General features: G+C 41.8%; 1 protein-coding gene across 6 annotated transcripts in view; it reads right to left on the bottom strand.

The window, feature by feature from the left end:
- NT5C2 (5'-nucleotidase, cytosolic II) overlaps positions 1–21,243 on the bottom strand; it is a 63,290-nt gene that overhangs the window by 35,332 nt on the left and 6,715 nt on the right. For 2 of the 6 annotated variants that reach the window (XM_055720135.1, XM_027802515.2), the window contains exon 2: positions 7,195–7,316. In XM_055720135.1, the coding sequence (XP_055576110.1) occupies positions 7,195–7,295 (101 nt within the window). In that variant the 5' untranslated portion in view covers positions 7,296–7,316. The other 4 variants (XM_027802514.2, XM_055720136.1, XM_027802516.2 and 1 more) reach the window with 4 other exon arrangements.

Here is a 21,243-nt window from a genome sequence, read left to right as displayed (position 1 = left end):
CAATCCAACTGCATGCACAGCATGAAAACACCCTCTCCGTTCTTTGTGCTGAGAGTCAGACGTAGGTATTGCCTACACCCAGTTCCCCAGCTCCACACCTGTCTGCAACCAGAGCATCTCCTTAAATAGGACATTGCCTTTCTCTTGTTTTCATCTTTCCATTCTGATGAAAAACCAAGCTTTTATATTTCTGCTTTGCGGAGCACGCCTGTGAACGTCCCTCCGTTCTGCACTCCCTGTGCAGTGTGGCTGGGGTGGTCCAAGGTGTTGGTGCTTGTGGGGAAGCCAGTTGAGGGACCACCTCCAGCCCCATCAGCTCCCTGAGCCAGCACACAGGGCAGCAGGGAGGCAGCAGCCCGGACTTGGGGTAGCTTAGCTGGGCACAGATCGACACCTTTAGAAAAATGGCCTTGAGGAGCTCTTTAAAGGAAACCACGAAGCACACTTCCTCCCTAATGAGTTCTTCCTCAAAGACTAAACCCTGCAGCTTGGCCACAGCAGAAGTCTCTCAATGACGAGAGTATTTTCTTTTTGAGCTCTATGGATTGTGCTGGATAAGAGAAAAATATGTTGCACTGCAAGAAGGAACTGCTGAGCATGCATTAAAGGAGTCACAGAGCTCTGATATCCTCAACACTGCAATCCACGGCCCTTTATATTTTTACAAGAGAACTGATCTTGGTTTTGTTACTGTTCTTGTCAATCAATTCCAAAGCAGGAACATAAATCCCAACTCTTCTCGAGTAACACAGGAGAGGAGCGAACGCAGGGAGGGAGAATGTTTCTGTTTTATTTGTGCAAAATCTCAAAAGCATTCTGTGCCCTGGATGCAATCTGCATGTATAGTATTATTGTAATATGACCAACAAAGTAAACAAAATGCACAGAATTATACAATATAAGGAGGAACTTGGCACATGTCTCACAACTCATAGCGAGCAAATTAAAATTAATCATGTGAGGTGAGGATTCTGGAACAAAGCACTTTTATAACGATTTTCCAAATGAGTCTAGAAATACCTTGCAGCAAGAAACATTCTTTGTCAGGAGAGTATGATTCACTGGAAATTAAATAAATACAAAGAAACTTGCAACAGTGCTGAGTGGAACAGCAAATACAGTGGGAGCTGGCTAAGCATCATCTACTTGTGTGTTCAAAAAAGACTGTGTCGGACAGTTGCGCTCAAGCCAGCCACGGAACAAGGACTAACTAGCCAGAAGGCTCAGATTCCTGCTTCCTCAAAGTTTAGGCACTTTGGTTAATCTTCACTATATGGACAACTTCCATGTTTTAATAAGCTAGAAGAGTTAAAAAGAAAAAGAGGGAACTAAATGGATTAGCTTTTAATAGCCTCCCATGTCCAAGTTCCCCATGGCCTCTTTAAAAAGGCTAATAATGAAATAAAGATCCTACCACTCCTATAAAAACTGAATGTTCTCAGTAGTACTAGCTAGTCCCCAGATGTTGTGTGGTTGAGCAAGATGTCTCACTACGTGACAGTACAGTTCTGGTTACAGGTGACTTCCAACAACAACAGTGAACTCATCCGAGTCCCTCACTGACCTTATTTATCTGGCACAAATCATGTGAGAAACCTTTAAGATACTAATATATATCAAAACATCTTGTCTTTGGGTGCTGGATGCTTTGGTACCTGTTTTAGAGGGGATAAGAAATAACCTACTTTAAAGTACTAAAGCCAATGTAATCTTTCTTTTGCCAAGTCTTGCCTGTTAGGCAGGTAATGCCCATTCCATATATTATTATTTATCATACCATTTTGGTCCTTTTTTTACAGTGTTAGATTTTCAGAGTTCCATTTATTCCTTCTTCAAACCAAAGAGGAATAATTCTGACAGGTCAGCATGTTTGTAATCATCTTTAAAGAGAGTGTTTGGCCTCAAGATGACCATAGGCAGTATCAGATAGGAGAGACAGAAGAAGAGCATCAAACTTTCCTGGCTACTTCTAGTAATATTTCCAACATAATGCCCTGCAATTTCACAAGACTAACCGTCCTTGTACAATTACAGTGACATAAAACTGGAAAATCAGGGCTGGAACTTAAAAGTCTGATGCAGAAACATGACTATGAGCACTTCGCTCTGAAATTCAGCAGGAATCAGATGGAAGGAGATAGCCTTGGCCATTTCTGTTTCCATTGTTTGGGTTTTCTTCCCAGGCAACAGTAAAGTGCCAAGAAGCTCACATATGGATTCCATCCCAAAATAACACCCGTCTGCTTTGTGAAACTATTAAAGCAAGGGATCATGGGACATTTTCAATGTAATTTCTTTATTATTAATTTGGCAAGTGCTCTGCTTTCTCATAAGCTCACCCATTCTGCCACCTTAACACTCCCTCTCCCTCCTCTCTCCAGCATTCAAAGCACAAAAGCAAAACAAATAGAGCACCACATACTGCCCTCCGCTACACACATGCCACCACATGGGTCCAAGAAGGCTGCACAAAGACATACGAGGACAGACCATAGCCAGCAGTGTCTACACAGCTACCTCATTTACAGTTACATCAAAATACCACACATCACTTATCTGAATGCGTCTGATGAAAAGAGCATTTTCAGGCCAGTAAAGGGTTTTTTTCTCATTTGCCACCTCAATGAACCGATCTTTAAAGAGACTTTATATATAGCTACCCTAATGATAAAACAGTTTCAAGCCTCATAGCCTAGTTTATATAATATTTCCACCTGTTTGCAAGCACTAATGATCTTGTATCAATCAAGTGAAGAAACAAGATTAGCAGTGAATAGCCCAGAGTTTACAAATTTGAACAAACTAAAATACATTTTTAACCCTAGAAATCAAAACAAATAATTGCTAACCCTTTTGCTTTGTCGTTATTATATACCACTTTTTTTACCCAGAATCTCAGTGTATATGAACAGTTTAAATCACTTAACTCCTATTACCACCACAAGATGCTTTGACAGCAAATTGAAACACAAAACTCTGAAGTAACTTATTCAATACTCTATGACCAGTCAGCAGGAGAATCAGGATTAGGACTCACGATGCCACATCCCCTGCACTAGCCAGTAAACAACGGAGCAAGAAAACAAAACTAAAACAATAGAAACCCCATGTTCAGGATGAGAAGTCTCAAATGACTCTGATGCAAAATGGTAAAAGCATCCCAAAGTCTGTATGTTTAACAAAAAGGCCATCTCAGCCTTACCGCCCTGTTAAGCCAAAACTGCAGATAAGTAAATATAAATGCAAATACCTGTTTCCTGGATCTTGGTAACTGTCAGTAACAAGGGTGGATGGAACACCAACTTTTTCCATTATTTGCTTTAACTAGATGTGGTTGCTATTTAAACCCTAAAGAGCTATGTGAGATAATCCAGAGGGTGCCTAGAAGTGCTCACTCCAAGTTAAAAAATAGACACTAGGGCAATCTGGTGGCTCAGAGTCAACCTAGTTCTTGCCTAATTACAATCACGTTAAATGACAGTACTCCTCCAGAACAAATGATCTAGTGATTATCCTCTACCCGGAAAAGTCAACAAGCAGTGCATGAGGGAGGTGGCCTCACAACCACACACACCAAGGAAAAGCCACCTAATAGCTACACATCCATTTTATTTCCGAATTAAAACGTATGTTGCCAATAGCACAGTAATGCAGTATCCTCTTACCAGTGACCTCTGCTAGAGAATGAATAACATCTAGCTTGTATATTAATTCATCTCTAGACCTCACCTCCAACAGGCGCCAACAATGTTGTATAACGAGGTCTGTGGCTGATAGTAACACTAGCTAACCGAAAGTCTTCGTTGAAGTCATCAGGAACACCCTGAAACTAAAACCCCACCACTTCTCCTCCCCTAAAGATTTTTCTAATTCTTGACGTTGCTTTTACAGCCCTTGAACTCTACAGCATAGCATACGTGTTCACATTCACAAGCTTTCTTACTTCATCAAAAACCTTCAATACTGTAATTCCTTAAGCATCTACACAATCTGATTCAAACACCAAGCAAAACTTTTGGGAGGAAAACAGCTACGAGAGGAAAAAAAGCTATAAATACTTAATTTTGCACATTCTTGCTTATGGCATTCAGATGTGATTATGATATAGTCATCATACTCTGAGTCAGTATGCATTACACCAGCTAAACCAGTCCCAACCAGGATTTCTGCCAACACTATTATATGTTGAACATCCATCCATCAAGTATGATAGAATAAGAAGGGCAACACCTGAAAAAACATGTTCCTAGTATGAATGACCACAGTAAAATATGACTATTAGAGTGGCATCTTCAGAGCTACATTTTGGTAAATGTTATAAAATTTTCTTGTCCACAGGAACATTATTTTTATTTTTTAAGGCAAATTATTTTGCTTGAGTTGGAAACTTTTCCCCTTATTTTATGCTGCTACAACATTTACTATTCAAGCATATAAAATCTAGCGTAGTTCATGAGAACCAGAAAGTTAAATCAATCGGTCTAGCTATCTCCACTGACACATATGTAAGCACGAACTTAACAAACAAGTGAAACAAGTTTTTAAAATTTCACACTTCAGAAAACCAAGCATTACTAGCAGCATTTAGAAAATCCCTATGAATGACTTTGAGCCCAACTAGGCTTCCAACATTGGTATTGGCTAGCCCCAGTTATGCTCATCTGTACATGTGGCCCAGCTGCCAAGCTCCACTGGCCTTCCAGACTGGGCCCACAACATCACAGGGACAAGCTTTAGGGTGAAAAAAAAACTTAACAGTTTTAAATTCAATGTTCTTCTTTATTGTTTTTATTTCTAAGTCACTTTACATTCATGTTTTCAAGGTTTTTTTCTTCAGCTGACAGAGTAAGAAGAGGCAGAAAAAGAGACTGAAGGAGAAAGAAAAACAAAGAAAAAGGAAGGAAGAGAAAGAAAAGAATCTTGACAATTAATGACTTGTCTTTTATATCTCTCTTTTTCATAAAATTGACAGTGCTTCAGCAGTATCCAAGAGTCAGAGCATACTTGGAGCTGACTGAAATGAATTTACATCCTAGAACTGATGGCTGTGACCAGCACACATGTTCTACATCTGAACAATTATTAAAATACTGAAAAACAGAATATAAAACAACTAGGTGAAAGAACTTTGGTCCTACTTTATCATGTTAAGTGTGCATTTATCCTTCAAGTAAGAGCACATCTGTTAACATTAAGATCACAAAAAATACCAGAAATAGAAATCTGACAACACTGTCTCTGGCATGAGGTTGTTTCAGATTCTTACAATACTAGATTATCAAAATAACTCCCATGAAACTGGTACACCAAAGCCATTAATAGCACAGATTTATACTACAGTCTTGGCATCAGGTTCTCTCATTCTCTCCCAGTCTCATTCCCTCCCTCCCTCTCTTCTTTTTAAAACAGGATAGCAACTTCAAAACAAAAATGTGCCTCCCCTTAACGTATTTCCAACGTTGTGCTTTCCATGAAATTCTAAAGTGCTAGCAACATTTCTGCTCAATACGTTTTCAGTAAGACATTTCTAGATTCTAAAAAGGGATACTTAAACCATACCACAGACTAATTTTGGACTGCCAGATCCCAGCACCTAGTGGGAAACCCTGCTTTATATGAGTGCACTCTCATCTTCCATAAGGAAATTCTTTCTGAAAGTAAAGATTTCTTATATGAATAAGGGTAAACACAATGAGGACGTGAATGTGCAAGCTCTTAAGGACAAGCACTGCTTCTTTTGGATCTTGTACAACACTTAGCAGACTGTCAGCACCCAACCATAACAAATGTTGGAAGAAATATTTAGGAAAAAAAAATAAATAGGCCTTAATCTTTACTTCATTTCCATCTGTCTAAATCAGGATTAATACAACTAAAGTCTAAGTAAAATTATGACACAAAACTAAACCTGTCAATAACCTCAACAAGGTGAAGATTCTTGGCCAGGGAATGGTTTAAAATCTTTTTACATGGTATATATAGTTACATTCATTACACATTTCCGTATCTGACAAACCCACTGACATAGACAGACTCAATGTCACCACTTAAGACATGTGCCCAAATATAACCACTGGAAATTGGTAAGCTTCAGAAATGCATCACAGAGAGCCATTACTTAGCCTTAGACACTGCAGCTTGCACAACTTGGTCTATCGTATGATGCTAAGGTATTTTGATCGAATTAGATTCCATTTGGAGAATCAAAAGATATCTAACACTTCCAAAAGACTTCCTCAGAAATATCACCCTATATGAATCACAAATGCAACATGGCATTTAAGCATGAGGTTGGGAAATTTGACTGATTTTTCTGTTTCTGCATCAGACGCAGGTCTCCCCAGCTCCTGCTGAATATACGCTATACACTGATCATCATAGTGCATGACTTCTCAAACTGAACAAGCTAAACTTTGGAGATACACCTCCCACAAACAGAATGCTGACAATTACTCAATGCTGTTGTTTTTAACTCCCTAATGGTCCAGACATCTGATAAGGATATAGACTGCATCCATCTTTTATGCTCCATGCCTGGAACCTTGGGAGTTGTGGGCTAAATTCTTGGCTCAACCAAACCTCCAACATGATCTTGTGAAAACAATCTAGTGTCTGTACTTTGATTCCCAAACTATAAAATGAGAGTGATAATTTTTTTTTTAATTCCGTACTCTGCTTTGGTTTTTAGACTGTAAGTGTTTTACAGCAAAGACGGTTTTAGGCACGCCTACCACAGAAAAGGAGGGTGAGATCCTGCCTAGTGCTTCTACGCGTTCCTTTGATGCCCACAAACAATCACTCTAGATATAATTCTCATACACTCAAGTTCTGATCCCATTTGATTTCCTCCTTATTCATATTTGTGCATTCCAGTGTCTAAGGCTATGCTTTCCCACTGTGCACGGCAATAATTAGTGTAACACTTCTGCCACTGAGTATTTGACTTGAAAGATTTTATCCCAAAATCTAACCCTCACTCGCTCTAGTACATGTATCTCAACTCTACTGTCTGTAAATTCCTACAGGCCAATACTGTGCTGTCTTTTAAGTTCTCTTCCACTAACACTTCTGCAAGGAAGGTGAGACTGACCTTTCTGTTTTACCAACAACAAAAAAGAAGAAATGTGGGGTTTATGTTTAGTTTATTTTCCTCAGTCTCGGCACTTTAGTTTTGGGGTTACATGAACAACTTACCGGTGATAGGCTTCCCGGCGGTACTTTTTCAGAGCATGCCCATCCATGTTTGCAGGAAGGTCTGCCGCATTCTGCAGTCGGTCGCTCCATGAAGTTGTCATCTTCAGACGTTTATTTTATTTCTGAAAAAAGTAGAAGAGAGAAGCTTGCTTAAGTTCAAGGTTTATTTCACCAGAAAGCTGTGTTTCCTGACACAGAGATGCAATGCCACTCAGGAAGTCTTGCAAAGTACCCGGTGAAATGACCTGAGTTTGCAGGTCAAGTAAGATGTTTTCTTCTGAGATGTTTGATGAGATAGGGTGTTAAAATAGAGAGCTGGGAAGGCTTTTGCACATGGCTGGAACTGCAAAGACATTCCCATCCACTGTGGTGAAAATGCATTTAGAAACAGAGACCTTGTTTTCATTGCTGAAAAGGGGTATTTTTTGATCCTAGAGTTACTAATATGTGTTAGGTTAGCTACAGGTGATGGAAAACCTACCCTTTGTACATGAGATAAATTATGCAGGGCAAACCCTACAAACCTCAGTGGGACTGACCTTGCCACTTTTACCACACAGTAAAAATAAAGAGCCTTGTCCCTGGACATTTGATCTCCGAGCAAAGACAAAGCTTCAAACTGATGCTAAATTAGCAGAAACAACTGGAAGGAAAAGTAGAAAGCTGATCTTTTGTCCTCTGCAGGTCAACCAAATTCAGACAGAGCAAGAACACACTGCAAACCTGTAACACTAGCAACGCAAATATTTGCCAGCAGATATTCACAAACATCTGCATCCCTTCAAAAGTACTGGTTGTCAAAACCAAACCACCGGACAGTCCTCCTCATCAGGAAGACCGTGCAGTAAAGAAACAGGGGTACCTTTCCCAATTGTGTTATTAGCATACCAGGGCAATCCTGCTCACCCCCTCCTCCAGCCAGACACCTGTGCTGCTGCGTTGCTGGAATCAGGTGGGATGATGAAGCAGCCCCACAGTGAGTCAGTTCAGCCCACCAGTCCAGGTCCCCACCCACCAAAACTAACCAACTAACAGCAAACAAAACTGGGTAGCTCTCCACTGGTCGGCAGGCTGAACCCAGCTCAACCTGCTGCAACGTTACGTTGGAGGCAGTGGGAAGAACAGGGCAGGAGATGCACCCCACAGTTACACCAAATTCGGTATAACATGAAACCACATTCTTGTGTAAGTCCACAACTACTGGACTGCAGGGCTCGGCTTCTTAATTCTTCCTTAAAAGAAACAAAACCACTCACAAGCTACACGGGTAACGATACAGCATCATTTCTAGACACCTTTAAAATATGACTGCCCTCATTCTACAGAAGGGAAATGAGATGATTTCAGCAGAGTGTCCAAACCAGTGTTAGAAGCCATGGTGCTTTCTGTGGTCACACGCCTGCTTGGTCTCCTAGAGAAAATCCATATAATTTTTTTAGTTTTAAATTTTATTAACAAGCAACAGTTGCAATTGTCACTGCATTTGTTAGTCCATTTACCTGCTACTTGCTGTTCATAAAAATCAGACAGCAAACAGCTTGTCTGTAAAAAATACGTTCGTCCCTCCTCCAGCATTCTCTGCTTGTCTCCCAGTTACTATAACCAAGGTTTACAAACGCATCTTCTGCCACATCCTAAAGGTCACCAAATTTAGGCCCTGGCAGGCAGCCCAAGGGACTGCATGCCAGAGCTGAGAGCTCTCCCCCCCGAATTCCCTGCAACACACCCAGGAGAGGAGGTCACCGCAGCGAGAGGGTGACGCGCCATTCCAGCCAGCCGCAACTTCCACAACAGGGCATGCAGGGAGAGGCAGCTTCTAAAATAGCTCAGGCCCCGGCCACCAAGGGCTTATAAATAATTACCAGCTATTTAAGCCGTGCCCAAAGGCAGATGGAAGGCAACACAGGGCACAGAACTAAACAGCTCCCAAGCATCAACCTGTTCCACTTCAAAGGCAGGGCGCTTGCTGCCTGCAGCAAGGCTCCTTACTGGCAGCGCGGGCTGCAGAAGTCCTCGGGAGAGGAGCAGTGCCTATGCAAGAGTGACAGGCTCCAGGTCAACATGCAGCATGGTGAGGGATCTGGTATGACCCCAAGACTACAAACTACAGAAAGAGCTTGTGACCCCAGAGGATGGAAAACCATCCACCCCATGGGTGTTTCAAGATGGTCCAGATCATCACCACCTTGGTCTTACCTGAAGCTATTGCAAAGCTACTAACCTAGAGCTACAGATTCAGATCCAAAAGACATACACATTTAAGGCCTCAAAAAGACATGTTATATAGCTCTGAAAAAGCTGTTGCATGGATGGTCTTAGGACTCTTAGACAGCTGTGGGTCTGGGTCTTCCAGCTGAAACAAGTCCAGGTCCAAGCTTCCTGCCATTTAGAAGGGCTACACTATTCTGCTCACCCAGCCAGACACACAGCAAGGTTCAAAGGTTTACAGCAGCAGCCACAGCCAGATACTTTCTGTCCTGCCAGCCTCTTCTTCCCTCTTCATCTGCTTCCCATCACTACCACACCACATCACAGATGCTGACACAGGTACTAGGATAGGACTGCTCCCAACACCATCCATGTCAGACATCTGATAGTTCACCAATAATACCTCCAAAATACCTTAAAATCCAGATGGCAGAAGAATTTTAGCAGGCTACCTTAATATCCTTTCTAAAATGAGGAACTGGTGAAGCAGTTAGAGCTCCTATGTGATAGAACCCTCCTCTACAGTAGGAGAAACCAGACAGCATCATTTTGTGTGTGGTGGGATTCAAAAAGCTGAGACTTGAGGAAACCACAAAAATCCGAGTTTCCATAATTAAGCAAGAAAGGCCTGAGTTATTTTAATGATCCAGCACTATTTTGCTGTAGCTGCGATGAACAGGGTTCATAGGCAGGACAAAGTTTGTAGACAGAGGCAATAACTTTTATTAGACCAACTGGTATGGCTGGAAAAAATAGACAAGCTCTTGGGCACACAAGCTTGTCTAAGTTTTCAAGCTCTGTTGGTTGCTCTAATAAAAGATATTACCTCTACATTCAGGCTTTGCCCTGACTGATTTATTAAAATCTTTAATGTTCACACAGCATAAAATCAAAAACTCTTATGCTGAAGTTTTCTATTACATGAACTCAAAGGCACTCTCACAGCCTAGCAGGCTCCGCTGGCACTGTGACAATAGCTTACTGCTCTGAAATAAAACAGTTAACAACTGACAAAAGATACTGTGATGGATGTTCCCCACCCAAAAGTCCTACTCACACAAAAAGTCCCACGAACTTCAATGAAATTGTTCTGATGCTTCAAAGGTATAAAAATCAGCCAGCCTGTGTGGGTAAGAGACACGGAACCTGATCCCTGAATACAAATTCCTCCTTCCAAATAGAGATGGAAAAATAAGAAGGACTGCATCACTCCATACACTGGTAAGCCACTGGAATAAACATCTAAGAGAGCAAGCAGCCAGCCAGGCAAGATTCTCAACTCCAAGCAACTGAAATACGATGCATCTTTCTTTAGTTACAAATCTATTTTTGAAATCAATAATCCGTAAATAGCTTCACATAAAACCAGAAATCTTTACATAGATAAAGCATGTCAGAACACCTCCCCATAATTTACTGCAAACGTGCTCCTTGCTAGCAGTCTTAATTAAGCATCTGATAGCATTTATGGTACAGGGTTAATTTGAAAAGGTATTCAAAATCTCAGCTTCAAAGCTTTGACACAGAGCTACTATTCAGCACACATGCTTTGGTCCAAAAGAACATGAAATTTGTAGCATGTAATTTCAAATAAGTCCATTTGCTTCTTTGGTCAGATTTTGGCTGATTTCAAGTATTATCCATAGTGTATTTTTTTCAAGTACTAATAGAGATAACATGTCCAGAATTCCCCTGTAAGTTTTACTATTATTTTTCTTATCTTTTTTTGCCAACAAATAGTAAGAAATTTCTGCACCTGACAATACTTGATGTATTCAGGTTAAATGCAATGCCTGTATTTATTTCTGAGTTTGTTCTAACACTTTGATGATGCAATGCCAAATCAGAGGCACACACAGTAAAATGTAGAGATGAACAAAACAGCAGTGACAGTTCCACTTTTTCCAGGATATTTTCCCAGAGCTTATATAGCAGAAAACAAAAGCATCACTAATCAATCCCAAGGTTGTAGCGTACTCACACTGATTTGCCATGCACTACATCTGCCTCTTTTACACGTTCTACGTCAAGAATCATTAATACCTTGTCACTACAACCCACACATGTACAGGCACAGTGGAAAGTGAACTGAGCGAAAAATCATCGCACGTAATGTTAGCTACTTAAAAGCTTTGCGTCTAGTTGGAGGCTGTGGGTGTACAGACAAGTCTTGTGGTGCCCCTGCCAAGCCCAGAGCTGTTCCTGGCTCCCCAATGCAACACTGATCCAGCTCAAGGGCCTTTGTGGGGTCTCAGCAAGGGAGGAGTGAACCATGTTAAAACCCTGAGAAAGGGAAAAAGCAAAGTGAGCAGGACTGGGCTTGGCTTGTTCAAGACTCATATCAAATTCCTGGTCCGGGTCATGGCATGGCCTCATAAACAGGGCAGGGAGGGGAAAAGCAGTTTTTTCTGCTGCTGAGAGGACTGTCCATGTAAGGGTAGTTAAGAAAAGTGACTGACTCACTTTCCAGGAGCATCCCTTTCCCTCCATCAAGGGCAGAAGTGGCTTGCACCTAGTTTAGGCTAGACACTTGGGACACCCAGCATCAGAGGAGGTGAAGTCCACTCAGGTTAGCATCATATCCTCTGATTCCCTGGAGCATCTGACATCCTGGGATGGACTGCAGAAAGTAGCCAGGACCGTGTCATCCCTGTCAATAGCATCTCCTAAAACTGTGCAGTCAGGGGCTGGGCAGGCTTCTGGCTCACCCAGCAGTGCAGTTCTTATACCTGCAGTCCCAAAGCACTTCACAAACTCTCGGTCACATAATACATTTAGGGGCAGTAAAAGGTGCTGTCCCCATTTTGTCAGCTAAGGATAGTGGGGCACAGAGAAGCTAGTAACACAGAGCAAGTGGGAATCAAATGCAGAAGTCCTAATTCCTCAGTCCCTGTGCTAAAAACCAGTCTGAGTTCCTACCGCTGCCAGGATGAATCACAGAGATACACTGCATCTTCTGGCATCAACCAGCAGACACTGAGAAGTCAGCTAAAAAGTGTATTAAATATAATTCCATGCTTAACATTGCCAGCTTCATAAATATAAGCATGCCTTGCTATACATGCCCTACTTGAAACTGCACAGTAGGAATAATGCCTACAGATATACCCTTAGCAAGCTCAAATCTTGACACATTTCTAAACATGTCTGACTTGTGCTCCCTCCAGGGGTCAAACCCTGTGTTGACCCCTGGCTCTCCCATGTTGCACCCACATTCCCAGCCTATTCACTTGTTTGCCATGCAACCACTTCAGTCTCCTCTTCAACGCTGCCACTCAGGTGCCGTGCTTGATCTCACCTGCCCTGCCCACACTGAAGCTCCCTGCAAAGGCAATGCATCAGTCTAACATATAAATGCCAATAGTTACTCCACTTTCCCTAAGGTGCCAGCCCCTCGATGACTCCCTCCCTGGAACAGTCCTTTCTGTGCAGGCTCCCATCTCAGCCAAGGGGTGACTCAATTCAGCTGGGGACCAGCTGAGCAGCTGGAGGCCCACTAGCAGTGTCCAGGAGGGAAGAGCCCTCAAACACTCCACGAACTCAAAGTCTGTGCGTTACAAACTCACTGAAGGGGTGTGGCAGACAAGACAAAGATGAGACATCTTGGGCTGCTAGAAGGCAAGGTGATGCAAAATTTCTGGAAATAAAAATGTCAACTAATGAGAAAAAAAAAGTCTGTTAAGTGGCATTTCTGAAACCCAGAAGAACTATTCACATGAGCTAAATACTGAAATCTCCGCTCAGGCTCTGCTTGGGAAGAACACCACAGAGAAAATGGGTGGGGGACTCCGCAGTCCACATTTTCCTATTCCTGATAACTCAGAACTACACATCCCAGATGTACAGAGGTCTGCATGATCACAGAATCCAGGAGTACCATCACAACACACTGGAAAACAGGATAAACTGTTCCTTGGGCTCCTACCAGCAATACAAAAAAGAAAAAAATCTTGTGACAAACCAGTTTGCAAAATTGGGTGGAGGTCCCACATTTGCAGAGCCTTTCTAAAAAGAAATCTTCCCAAGAGAGCAGAGGCACTACTGAACAGAGATGAAGAGTAATGCAGAAGGGGTAGAATTCCTCAAGAAATGTCTCTAGCTTGCATTTTTTTAAAAAGGATGATAGTCTGTTAATCCCTTGATGGTAATAAAGCACATCCCATTCAATTTGCTACCAACGATAATGTTAAACAACACACAGAGATTAACACGTTTAACCAGCCAATCCGATAGCCTCCCCAGGAACCCCAAAATAGCTAGCTGCATATATTTCAGGCTATGTCAGCTTTACCTGATGGCAAACCTAGGAAATGTACTGCAAATGACAACACTGGATTCAGGTAACAAAGAATTAGAAGACAAAAATATAATCAGTCTTGGTCAAGGTATCAGCTACATTGAGTATCTGGATTACATCTACAGATTCTTGAAGAATGAGAACTACCTGTACTGACACATGACAAAAGCCCCAAAGCAGTAGGCTTCTGACTTGCTCCAAGCCGCAGGGACTGCATGGATGTCGAACCACACTCCAGTTTTATTCTGAATTGCAGCGTTGCACACCAGCTCTGTTAGTTCACATACGTTGCTTCCCTCTCCCCCACAACCCTGGGATGACAATTCAAACCATTCTGTGTTTTACTGCCAATGCTTCTGCTTAATAGCCAATGGCAGACTGTTTCCAAAAGGTGTTTTCAATCAGTGATGCTTTTGGAAAATTAGTATGTCCATGATGACATCTCTGACTCCACTGGATATATAATATACCAATTGTATTCCAATAATTCCAAATATAAGCAGTGAAGCTTGTACATTCCCTAAACCAGAAAACTGACTTTTTTTTTTTCTCCTCCTTGTGCCTGAGTTAAGTTCTTTACTTGAAGAACTTCCACCTCTGCGTGGCTGCCTCTCTGACAGCAAGGCTTCAGGTTCCTGATGGCAGGAAGGACAAAATACACTCTCCTCATTAGAATATTAATTTACTTGCAAGAGACACTTCAAAGCATACTCTCAGCTCATGATAGTTAATACTTGAGGTTGGCTTTAAGCAGGATAATTCTGTATGCCCATTACAGGGTATTAAAGAGGTAGAGATCTGCTGTTAAGAACCTGTTAAGCTTAATCACAGACACATGTGCTGAGCTTACAGTAGATCCCACCTGCAGTATACAAAGAGCTACGGGATTACATTAGATGGGTAACACTCTCCTTCCTCCATGGATTGTACTAACCCTCCCACCTCCAAGCTTGCCATTTCCAACACTGGCTTTGAGTCCTCCTGCAGGAAGGTGGTAGCTGTTTCTCTTGGGCACCACCACAGTGCTGACATCAATGAAACTTTTTCCAAGAGCATGCTTTTAGTGAAATTGGTGAAGCATTCCCAGTCACACGTTTATTTGACTGTGGTCTGACTGATAGATGGCAGTAACTCATGGGTTATTTCTGGATGGGTAAGGTATAAGCAGGGAGAATGCTACTCGTGGCTTATTTTAGGATATGGTTTAATTTCAGGCTGAATTTTATCTCTGTCATGAAGCCAGATGCTAAAGTAATGGCAATATATCAAGTAAGTTGTAAAATATATTTAACAAAATGCTGCTTATTTTATATGGATTTTTTTTATCAGATTACTTCTACTGACAACCATATCCACAGAATGGCTGCACAGTGCCTAGAGCTCCAGTAATAACCCAGGACCCAAACGCATTAGACACTGAAAAGCACAGGGAGATGAACCTGGGAGTTTCTTTGGGTGACCATCCATTTCTATCCCAGGAGTTCTACTCATTCAGGAACCTAAGGAGCACTAGTTATTTAAAATATTTTAAGCATTATTTAATTATCATCAATTTTATGAAGGTTTAGAAAAGAATTTGGAAAACTACGAAATCCACAGTGCAACTCTGTAAAGAGCAGACCTCAAATCTGACACTTTCTTAGAGAGTACCAGGAGACCATCCATTCTCCTCATTTATCTGTAACCGAGTTTACTGCCTTGAAACGGGAAGCACAAATTCTCCAGTGGGCTAATTAGTGTATTTTCTAGCTTACATATAGCTTGTGCTTCTCAGTATTTCCTGCAGAATTACCATTTTAGTTGTTTCCAACATACTGCTTCTTACACAGTTTGTTAGAGGTAATGCTAGTTCTCCATTTATCTAAGTCTAGTCTGCCCTGTATCGTCCCACTGCTAGAAAAAAAAAAAGGAGGAGGACCATACTTCAGGAATGTGAGACTTGAAGAGCAAGAGCTATGCCAATGAGAAGAATCAGCAAACTTGAGCTGTCAAAGAAATGTTGTGACTGCAGGTCAGATATGATCCTTGGATGTACAAGACTACCAAGCAGACTCCATGTGTCTGCTTCTTCATGTCACCACTACAAACACTGCTGGAAAACTGTCTTCAGCCAGCTGTCCCCATTCAAGAACAATGCTGACTATATTGGGGAAGGAAGCAAGGCTGGAGTGGAAGATTGCCAATTTACAGAGAGTGACTCTGCAGGTGATTTGAAAGTAGTCTTGAAGTATTTACACACAGGAGAATGCAGCATGTCTGTGGAGGGCTCTCAGTCTAGCAATCACAGAACAAGAACCCATGACTGGAGATTAAATAAATCCATACAAAAAATATTAACAGCCAGGACAGTTAATTATGAAAAAACACACTTCTGAAGCAGTTTTCCCATCACCAGAGGGCTCTAAATGAAGCAGGGGCGTGATGTTTAAATCAGCCCTTTTTCACAGAGTCAAGAATTAATGCAAAAAAGTCAATCAATCCAAGCTACGCAGCAGGTCAGTCAAACTGAGTATTACACATCAGGCGACTCTTCCTCACCTTATAAATCAATGTATCAGTGAATAAGAGGTTGAAGCACAAGCAATATTGGAACAAAACCTCTAGAGAGAGGTTTCACCTGGAGAGAAGGTGAACGGACAAACTAAGGCTCTTCTGAGCCAACATCAGTGTGAACTGTGCACCCTAACAACCCCAGGAAACTCACTGACTCGGGAAAAGGTCTTCAGCAGCCTGCAGCAACCTCTGCTGCAGAGGTTCCCAAACTGCTGTCCAACTGATCGCCTGCCAATAGCAAGCACAGACCTGGCTGAGATGATGTTCTCACTGCTTTTTGTTTCCAGCTGTTAAATTCCAGTAAGAAACACATAACATAATTCAAATATTTTACTCACACTGTTTTTCCCATAAGCAATTGCTCTAGTTGCGCAGGGTCTTGAAAGATTAAAAAATACAGATTAATTTGATTCCTCTGTTGTAATACAGTCCATGCTAAAGGAAATACTTGAGTTCCCATGTATTTGCTTTAGCTGAAAACTGGGAGGAAGCTTTGATGCAAATGTCCATCACAATGGAACTCAATATTTGACTGGTATCTGTAAATACTAGTATCATTGCTGCAAAGATGAAGCATGACAGCATGCTAGCCAAGCTGCAGGTTAATGTAAACAGCACAAAAGGCAGAAATGTCAGCATGTAAGTGAACACATTGAATTCTGCAAATCAGAAAGGAAAGTCAAGATAAACTTTTCTATTCCAACTCTGTTCTTTTACACCAGAACAGTCTGAAGTATCTTCAGCAACAAATAAACTTGCTGGGAAGATGAGCCAAATTCAGCCCCAGTACCCGGCAACCACAGCATTGCTCCCCCTTCTCAAAGGAAACTGCCAACTTCCTCCATCCCCCTTCAGCTTGTCACCCCTAAGTAACGCTCTTTGGTGTTCAAACCTGTGCAAAGATCGATTACCACCTCACGACAGCTGAACGCCTCTGTGTGAGTTACAGTTCCCAAAGAGAACAAGATGAGGCATGCCATCCCCTGAGAGAGAACTGGAAAGCCATCCTTCCACATACCAATTTCAAACCAAGGATCAACTGCCACACTAACCTGCTATTAAGGATTATACAACAGTAGTTCTTTTGGCAGCAGATGACAGTGTTTCAAAACAATGACACTCTTCATTAGATTCCACTGTGTTTCAGAAAGCAAATACAGACTTAACGGGCCCTTCCAGAAGCGTGGTAGCAACCGACAAAGTATATGAGATGCACAACTCTGATCAGTAGCACAGTCATTCTTAAAGCACACAACTGGGTCAGCTTGGATAACACAAACAGCCAAAAGTCCTCTTTATCTTCTAAACACTGAAGGTGAGGGAGGACATTTTTATTGGCTTTCCTTACAGACTGTGCTTACCGGTGAAAAACTCCTGTCTCTGAAGATCACATCCCTGCTTCATTAATATTTTATAGAAAAAGTGAAGATGCTGAAAGCTAATTCTTGCTTTTTTCTAATCTTTGAAAGTAAAAGGAAGAACGACAATGATTTTTTTAGAGACACTTGAACCCTCTTCCATGTAGGACGGGCTCTCTCTGCATGTTTATGGGCTACATAAACAGATGTAACAGTAGAATCAGTATCTGAACCATCTCTGCATGCTGGAAACATGAGTTCACATCTCCTTCCAGCCTTGACTGAAAGCAGTCCCTGCTCAGCCCAGGTGTGGATAGCCAGCTGGCTAGCCTGCATGAGTCCCAAAGCTGTGGACACAACACTTGCCAAGGGATGTGCTGCTGAGTAAAAGAAGCTGGCATACTTGAACTGGGGAACACTGGCTCCTCTGTCATAAAAAAGTTACTGAAAATAAACACTGAGATCAACAGCTGAAGACAATCCGGTAATTCAGAGAGCTGCTCTATCGAAAGCAGTATGAACTTTTTTTTCCATCTTATTTTCTCCCCCTGGTTCTGTTGAGGAGGGAAGTAATGGAGCGGCTTGGTGGGCACCTGGCCAAGGTCAACCCACCACACAGATAAACACATCCTTCCAAAAGAAGAAGGATAAGCGGAGGACTACGGAACTAAGCCAGACAAGGAGAGGAAGCCTTAATACCCAGCAAGGCCACAAACTTCATATACAAAACTCAGCCAGTTTTCAGCTTGCTGTTTGTCCACAAAACACAAACAAGAGAAAGTAATGATCCTCTTCAGCTCTAAAGGGCACTGTGAAGAAAAATACAGAAATCATTTAGTAAAGAGGATTCTTGATTCTCAGTTACCTTAACATACAGGGCTACAGATGCATCCTAGCCTGCTACAGATTTCACAGACTTCCTTCTTTTGTCCTTAATAATGCTTACCCACCTCTCTTCCAAGAAGCCTTCCCTGAGGCTGATCAAGCCTTTCAGGTGAGAAAAGCAAGAGCCTTCCGCATCCAGGCTCAGCTCATCGAAATCGCTCCTGGGCTGACTCTAACACTCTCAAATGAAACACTCGCAAAGGCCAGAAGTACAACTGCTTCCTTCGTATGTTCCTCCTAGTTCAGTAACTACAGGTACCCCTCACCTGAGCCACACAGAAATCCTCTTTCTCCCCAGACCAGAGGTTGGACATGTACTTATCACTCATCATGGAGATCAGAAAGGCACATACCCAAAACTTTTTCTGCACTCTGTTCTTCGCAAGCAGTCCCACACAGCAGCTCCTTGCCGATGAGAAGCTACACAGACCTACCAAATGAGCAAGCACAGAGATGAAAAAACAGGGTACATGAAGTCTGTACGTGTTTTGGAGTGCTCTTATTGTGTGAAGTTCCCCTCCCTCTGTGAAAAGAGCACAATTCATTCCTTTTCTGACCCATTTTTTTAATCAGAGGCAAACATAGTAATTATAGTCTGCCCGATTACAAATGAAATTACAAATCTGTCCTTAGGGCACAATAGTGTCCCCACCTAGATGTTATCAGTCTCAAAATCTCATTTAATCTTGACAGATGTGTAGTACCAAGGCACCACTGCAGGAAGCTCTACAAGTAAATTAATTTTACAAGTACTTTCTCCGCAGCATTCCCATGTTCTTCCAAAAGACTGCTAATTCATACAGCATTTCTGAAGCAACCTACATAATTTAATCAAGCAGTAAAATAACTGAACATCTATGATGACTCTGAGCTTTTGCTAAGTCTCTGGCTTCTCTTTGATAACCTGTCTCAGCTTTATCAAGTGATTCCAAAAGCCTACATTATACCGTTTTCCAACTGTGTCAACTTTTTTTCTTCGGAAACTTCTTACTACCCCCTCCAAGCAAAACACAAACCACCAAGTTCATTTGGGGAAAACAAAGTCATCTTTCCACGGTTGCTTCAGTTCACTGTTTTTTAATACGTTAAATCAATCCTGCTGATATAGGAGACTGTTCCCTGGCAGGAGTTGAGGAGGACACACATAGCACTCTGTACTTGTCTCAGCATAGACAGTACTCAGAAGGAGCACACATGAAGTGACAGACCTACTCCATCAGCTGTGACCTGGAAGAAACCTGTCAGCCTGAAGGGTGAGAGAACATTTACAAACAACTAAGACAGCATCATCAGCCAGTCTCTGTTATCCCAAAACCATAGCTGAGTTGCTGACCTGACAATGAACCTTCCCCCTGGCTGGGACTTATCTCTTCAGGGAACCTCAAGGATCTCACCAGTGTAGACTCAAAGACTCATTCAGCAGCACAGTCTTGTGCTCTGTTGCAGATGAGCAAACAGTTTGGAACTCTGTTACAAACCTTTAAAAATGTTTGTCCCAAGCAGAGTAGTACAACAGCCCTGGTTCACTGAGAAGGACTTCTTTTTCAGCATGTTACCTGATCTACTGTAGCCACTAAAAAAAAGCTGACCACACACTCAGCCAGCACAAAGCCTCCTGTGCAGCCACAGAAACGCCTCTTTCTAACTGCTTTCAAAACAGCAATTGAAAAAACTCCCAGCCTGGCTCTGAGCGTCACAATGTGGGAAGACAGTAGCTCTCTGCATGTCCTAACCTTTCCAATATTTGTTCTTGACCTCAGAGCGCACATCGATTTGTGAGGACTGAAAGTGCTTTTTATTACTGTCTTTGTTAATATCTACTTGCTACGTGTCTGCAAAGAAAAATGAGTGGTAGATGAGTAAAACATTGTTAGTTTTTCATCATCCGTTCCCTCCTGATTGCTCAAGTTTAGCAAGCAGAGTTTTTTAGCCTTGGCTCATAAAACTGCTAGTGCAGTATTGCAAGAGAAGTTTAAATGCATGTAAAACAAGAGGTTAAGAACCTACCTAATCTATTATCACATGAAAAAAAATAGGAAAGGTTAGATTACAAATGTGTCAAAAGTCTTAGAAAGTCAACAGCATTACTTCTTAGGATCAGAAGTGAGGAAGTCCCCAAATTATTGCAGGCTACATACAGATATTTAATCAGATCACAGCAAGTAAAGCTTTTTCCAATTTGTATAAAATTTGCTGATAAAATATCACACACATCTGCTGATGATTCCAGCAACGGCATACCCACTCTCTATTAAATCAGCCCATTTCAAAACCACTGTAAGGAGGATACCAATAAACACCAGACCACGTGTGAGATGTTCTGCTCAAGATGTCTACAGTCACCAAGCGGTTAATGGTATGGGCAAGCAAATGCCTTCTAGAGGCTAAATTCATATTATTAACCAGAAAGGACTTAGCAGAAGAACATCTGGTATCCTAGTCACCACTTAGCAGTGACACTTTCAGGTATAGGAAGCATTCTGAAGAATAGAGAAAAGGGGGGTTGTGTCTACTTGAACCACTTAATAGCTTCAGGCAGCAAATGCTCATTTTTATAATTTTTCCGTACCTGAGTTCTGTCTAGCCCTGTCAGCTGCAGCCCTGCTTTTAATTACAGGTGTAAAAGGTCTGCTGACCACTTCTGCCTTCAGAGAGACCCTGTACACCTGTTTGTACATCCCTTTAGGCAATGTTTTATTCACCATTTTTTAACAGTCACGTGGAAATGCAGCATCCCAAAACACTGAA

This window comes from Falco cherrug, chromosome 9 (assembly GCF_023634085.1).
Source record: "Falco cherrug isolate bFalChe1 chromosome 9, bFalChe1.pri, whole genome shotgun sequence".
Lineage (NCBI taxonomy): Eukaryota > Metazoa > Chordata > Aves > Falconiformes > Falconidae > Falco > Falco cherrug.
Note: the sequence above shows the minus strand (reverse complement) of the source record. Positions and strands in the feature narration are given on the sequence as shown.